This window comes from Platalea leucorodia, assembly GCF_965183815.1.
Source record: "Platalea leucorodia genome assembly, chromosome: 17".
In the NCBI taxonomy this organism is placed as follows: domain Eukaryota; kingdom Metazoa; phylum Chordata; class Aves; order Pelecaniformes; family Threskiornithidae; genus Platalea; species Platalea leucorodia.
In genome coordinates, this window is record NC_138839.1 from 161,617 (window position 1) to 167,299 (window position 5,683).

A 5,683-nucleotide genomic window follows, 5' to 3' on the forward strand; every position below is an offset into this window, starting at 1 on the left:
TTATAGAAAAAGTTTTGGAATTCTGATTTAAGTTGTCAGTAATTCTGTTTATTGGAGCAAAGGCCATTTGTTAGGCTAGCGAAGGTAATGCTTAAAAACAGACTAGGCTGTTGTATGTTGGCTACACTGGAAACCATAAACTCATTAGCAAAAAGATACAACTAAGGATAGATGGCTACTAGAAAGTTAAAGAGATTGTCTGGAAAACTTTTGCCTGAATAGCTAGCAGTTTATATACAAGAACTGAGGTGGTTGATGCACAGTTGCCATATATCAATAGCTTTACTGAACATATTTTTCTTTTTTTGATCCAGTTTAATTATGTAAGAGAACTTACCTATTTTATACTTTAGTTTTGCAGTCAGACACAAAACAACAAGTGCGGTAAAGTTTTCCTGTTGGCAAGTATTAGGACAGAAGGCCTTTCTACAGGGCTATTTAATTCCTTGGAATACTGAAATTTCAGATGAGAGATGAACTCATCAAGTTTGCATTTCTGATATTTGTGTCCTTCTCTCTTTTGAAGGGAATGAAAACTGCAGGCAACCTGTCAAGGACTGTGAATTTCTAGGGTCGTGAGACATCACCAGAGAGCAGTGCACAATGTCAACTGCAGGAGTTGCTGCTCAGGAGATGAGAGTCCCATTAAAAAATGGGTTTCTTCACACTAGTCAAGGCATGGGGAATCTGAAAACCTGCTGGGGTAGTCACAGTGGATTTGAAAAGTGAGTGAGGCTAAAATGTGATGTATTGCATCTTCAAGTATACGAGATGAGCGTTAAGAATACTTGTACCAGTAGTGACCTATAGTTTATTTACAGTGAAGGCTTTTTCTTCCTCCCCCCCACCCCCTTTTTTTTTTTAGTACTTTCTTTAGTGTGGACCCTATAGCAGTGGCGTATAATTTGAATCCATCAACAGAGCAACATTTACCATCCATTGGTAAGTATAAACACTAACACATATGTATTTAGGTAGTGCAATGGATTTATCTTGGAGAAAAAAAAAAATCCTCACGTCTTCCCTAAGACACTAAATGCTTTCTCATGCTGGATATAAGGCTGCCCTCTGGTGACAGAATGCAAACATTTCAAGAAGCTACTACTATTCAAGCCCAACTAAAAAAATAAAAAAAATTAAACAACATGATCAAGTTAAAACAAACAAACAAAAAACTTGTCCTTGTACTTAGAGGCCTCTGAGTTGCCATTACATTTCTGACAGAAACATCGTTTAGTAAAATAGCACTTGTTCCATTGTAGTCCTCTGCTGGGATCTTGGTAGCTGTAGCCCTGTTCTGTTGCTTGTGCTTGGGGTCTCTTGAACTACCTCATTTAACTGGAGCACTGGCCTAAACCAGTAAGGTAATCAGCTGCTCTCTTAACTAAGCACATAAATCCACGACCAGAAGAGATCTATAATAGCTAAGTTTTGCTACTGGGATCATTAAATATACATTACTTATTGTTGCATTAGAAGGAATTAAATATGTAATGGCAAAGTTGTGTGCTAGAGCATTGCTTAGAAAAGTGTTTCTAAGACTTTCTCACCTTTTTAGGGCACTCTTCCAACCATGCTTCCATGAATGACCACAGCTTTGGTGCAAGTTGCATCCAAGTCCCATCTCAGAAATCCAGTCCACCTCCTGTAAGTCCCAAAAATGAACAGCCAAATTCAAGATATGAAGACCATCTCGTTCCTGGCTTTAGTAAACTGTCATTAACCATGGGCTGTGTTTCTGAAGAAACACCTCCTCACATGCCAATAAAAAATGGGCCAATTCAGTTTCTGCCTGCATCTTTCAATGACCGTAGCTCCAGGCCACTACCCCCTCTGCCTATTTCTGAAGACCTCGCTCCAGATGAGGTTGACAAAGAGGTGGAATTCCTGACTAGCTCAGACACTGACTTTTTGTTAGAAGATTATGAACTTCCTCCTTTTAAATCCAGTGCTCCAAGCCGGCGGAGCTTTAGGGGCTGTGGACAAATCAACTATGCATACTTTGATACTCCAACAGGACCAAAACCAGAAGATGCCAACCCTACACAAAGCCTAAATGGATACGTATCCAGTATTTATCCTCCTCCACAGCAGCTGCATCGGCGTTTGCGAAGGTCCCATTCCGGGCCAGCTGGATCTCTTAATAAACCAGTAGTAAGACTATCCGGACACTTACACAGGTCTTCTCCAAACTCTGATGAAGATAAACCAGAGATTCCACCAAGGGTTCCCATACCTCCAAGGGCTCTCAAACCAGATTACAGAAGGTGGTCAGCAGAAGTTGCTTCTAGTGCGTACAGTGATGAAGACAGGCCTCCAAAAGTGCCCCCAAGAGAACCTTTGTCACGCAGCAATTCCCGTACGCCAAGTCCCAAAAGCCTGCCGTCATACCTCAATGGGGTTATGCCCCCGACCCAGAGTTTTGCACCTGATCCTAAATATGTCAGCAGCAAAGCTCTACAAAGACAAAATAGTGAAGGATCTGCCAACAGGGTCCCTTGCATTCTTCCGATTATTGAAAACGGTAAGAAGGCCAGTTCAACACACTACTATCTGCTGCCTGAAAGGCCTCCGTATTTGGACAAGTATGAGAAATTCTTCAGGGAAGCAGAAGAAAGTAGCTCTAACACAGAGGTTCAGTCTTGGTCTGGTGACTGCACAGCCACTTCAGCCCCAACAAAACTGGACTCAAAACCTAGAATGGACGTAGCTGGTCATCTGAAACGAAAACACCTGTCTTACGTGGTTTCCCCATAGTCTCTGGGAGCACAGTCTCAGCTCAGTTGTTTGGGATGGAGCTGAACTTCATCACGTTACAAAGCTCTTGAGGTTCTCGGATAATGAAGTAGGACCAGTTTGTCCTCCGAGAACTGGAAAGTGGATGGTAAAGTCCTCCTATGCTGCGTATCTCTGATATGTTTCTTAAGACTGTTTTTTGTCTTGGTATATATAGCTGAAAAGCTACAAAGATTCCATAGAAACATAGAGGGATAGTAGTCACAGTTGGCCAGTTATATGCTGCCTAGATGAACATATTTGGTAGTCACGTTATCAAAAAAAAAAAAAAAAATCCAGCTTTGCTTATGAGTCACTTGTAAAGCTGACAACAGAGTGGATATAGCAGTACAGTTTTTGCATCAGGCATTTCCAAAATTTCTTTCACACAGTAACTCTGCTGAGAACAGACTTTATCCTCTTTGACTAGGATATGCCAACCTGGTAAGAAGGTAACTGCAAGATCTGATATCCACTTCAAGACTTGGCAAGCATATTGGAAACATGTTTCAAAAGATGAATCTATTTTACAACTTAATTTGAAGCTAATAGACTTTTAAAGTGAGTTAGGTTTTGTGGATTCTTTCAGTTGCTAGACACACTTGGCTCAATTTTGCGGTTATTCCTAGGAGAGACTTGGACCAGCTATTGCTAAGCCTCTGCTGCTGCTCTTTTCCTGCTGGATCCTAGAAATGCTTGAAAGTGTCCCAAAACTGGCAGTGGATATGAGCAGCTATACGGTTGCTATTAAGTAGGCAGCAACAACTACATGCTCACCTAGAGTCTGAAATTCTGACTGTATTAAATACAGAAACGCAGCACAAGCTGGTCTTGTGTTTTGGTTTCTATTCAGTATTTTAGGAGAGGAGGAGGGTATGAGGAAAAAACATGATTCCATTTATGAACAGTGTCAGTCCCATCTCTCGCTGCTTCAGATGCTGCTTCTTGCTGTTTAATTTTTCCTCACTGTGCCTCAGTGATCCGCTAAAGGTGGATCATTGAGGTGCCACATTTGTGCATTAGCAGTTTCTCATGCTCATTTTGATTACATTTATCCTCTTACAGATAAGCACAAGAGAAAGGGTGCTCATTAATGGAGGTACAGAAGATGAATGTGTTCCTCCTAACAGAAATAAACAAGCTGTTTACAGTTTAAACTGCTGAATGAGATGTTTGAGCTATTTTAAAGCTTACTTTTTATTTGTTTTAGTACAAACTAAATGAAGGTGAAATACATGCTATAGAAATGCACTGATATTTCTGCATCATGTACAGTATTGAATTAAAAAGAATTCACTTTGTATTTTGAATATCGTCATGTCTCAAGTTTAATAAAGTTATAAAATACTTATTTATGATACATTTTGGGTTTTGCTTTATTGAATATTGTGCATTTGAGTTCTGCATTTACTGGAAAGTTCAAAGTGAATAATGGTAAATGTGCAACAAATGTTGAATTCAGCTTGCATTTAATTAAAATTAAGATTTTTGCAGACATGTTCAAGAACTCACATTGCACACCATTAATTTTAATTTCTCCTTACTACCTGGTAGCACGGTGTCTATAGTTTTGTGCTGGCCATAAAACATTCTGTAAGATTAAGTTATTCAGCCTATCAGTAATAATAATCTTTGTTATTTCTAGAGTCACCTGTAGCATGTTAGGCACCATTGTACAGAAAAGAGAGGGCAGTAGTGTTCCTGTCTTTAATGTCTCACCTGTTAAAAAAAAAAAACAAAAAACTAAGTTGTACATGAAGGGTGACTGAAGAGTAGCTACTCGTATTCTGAGGATGAAAAAAGCTTGAGCACAGCATGGCAATTTTTTTTTCTTCTTAAGAGGAGAAAGAAATTGCGAATACTCATCACAAAGCAAGTACATTTAACTGTAGTATGTGAGCCATGGATAAGGTTACTGAAGATACGAAGCATCACACAACCTTGATCTTTTAGCTGTGTATGCAGGTAAATACTTGCCTTGATCTGGCAGTCTGCAGTCTTCACCTTTTCTGCCAATAAGCTTATTTAAGAACAAAGCAGGTTACCATCCTTAGAATTATACTCGACGGAAAAAAATGCCAGATGTAGTTTTTCAGTAATGCCTAGTTACTTGGCTTTTATAGCTGGGGAGATTGCTAAGTTTCATTTATGTAAGTGCTTAAAAACCTACTGCTGTGCCATAAGACTGCTAAGAACCCACACAGATTGGCCTCCAAAACATAAACAAGGTATCTAATCCTGTGCAAGGCTGTTGACTATACTATTCTTTGTACTGAAAGCTCCGTTTCCCCTCCACCCCCTACATTTTTCTAAGGTGGAAAAAGTCAAACTGGTACTTGCAACCTTCCCCTTAGATCTGAGCAGCTTTAACCCTAGGACCCCAAAATAACATACCTTCTCAGTTACACTATCACTGCTGCAGCAAACAGATCAACACTGCTAAGCTGCAGCTCATTCCTTGTTGATTGTGAGACTTGGCACAGACTCAGTAGTTGTCATTTCAGTAGAACTCAGTCTAAACCCAAGCAACCGCCCTGCAAATCTCTTCTAGCTTTTGTCTCTGGGTCCCACTCTGTTCCTGATACTTGGAACCCCTGTTTTTAGCCTAGGTTCCTGGGCCTGAACAGACTGCTCTTTTCCCCTTGCCTGGAAGCACTTGAATTTCCAAAGGCCTCAAGTCACAGTTCTGCCCTTAATAGCATTTACTCTCAAATTAGTAGCAAAGCCACTCTTGGACAGGAAAAAGAAGAAAGCTTCCCCATGCAGATACCCCACAGTAAGCATCTTCCCTGCTTTCAGTGGGGTTGTTTTGGCTTAAAGCAGTTGTAGAAAAGCCAGATGGCTAGTGTGCACACTGAGAAATGAACCCCTATTGAAAGGGAGGCCAGCCCAAGCATTCTGTATTACT

The 5,683-nt window shown here is 40.3% G+C and overlaps 1 protein-coding gene across 1 annotated transcript; it reads left to right on the forward strand.

Moving 5' to 3' along the window:
- The first annotated feature begins 443 nt into the window (after positions 1 to 443).
- Positions 444 to 3,878, forward strand: ERRFI1 (ERBB receptor feedback inhibitor 1). The gene is made up of 3 exons (XM_082329059.1): positions 444 to 725; positions 866 to 942; positions 1,559 to 3,878. The coding sequence occupies exons 1-3, from the start codon at positions 604 to 606 to the stop codon at positions 2,755 to 2,757; spliced, it is 1,398 nt and encodes a 465-aa protein (XP_082185185.1). The 5' UTR covers positions 444 to 603; the 3' UTR covers positions 2,758 to 3,878.
- The last annotated feature ends 1,805 nt before the right edge of the window (positions 3,879 to 5,683 follow it).

What these genes read in the sequence shown, in the direction of transcription:
- ERRFI1 (XM_082329059.1), top strand. Translation starts at nt 604, where the DNA reads ATGTCAACTGCAGGAGTTGCTGCTCAGGAGATGAGAGTCCCATTAAAA. An exon ending in AGTCACAGTGGATTTGAAAA is followed by an intron (nt 726 to 865) that starts GTGAGTGAGGCT and finishes TTTTTTTTTTAG; the next exon opens with TACTTTCTTTAGTGTGGACC. An exon ending in GCAACATTTACCATCCATTG is followed by an intron (nt 943 to 1,558) that starts GTAAGTATAAAC and finishes TCACCTTTTTAG; the next exon opens with GGCACTCTTCCAACCATGCT.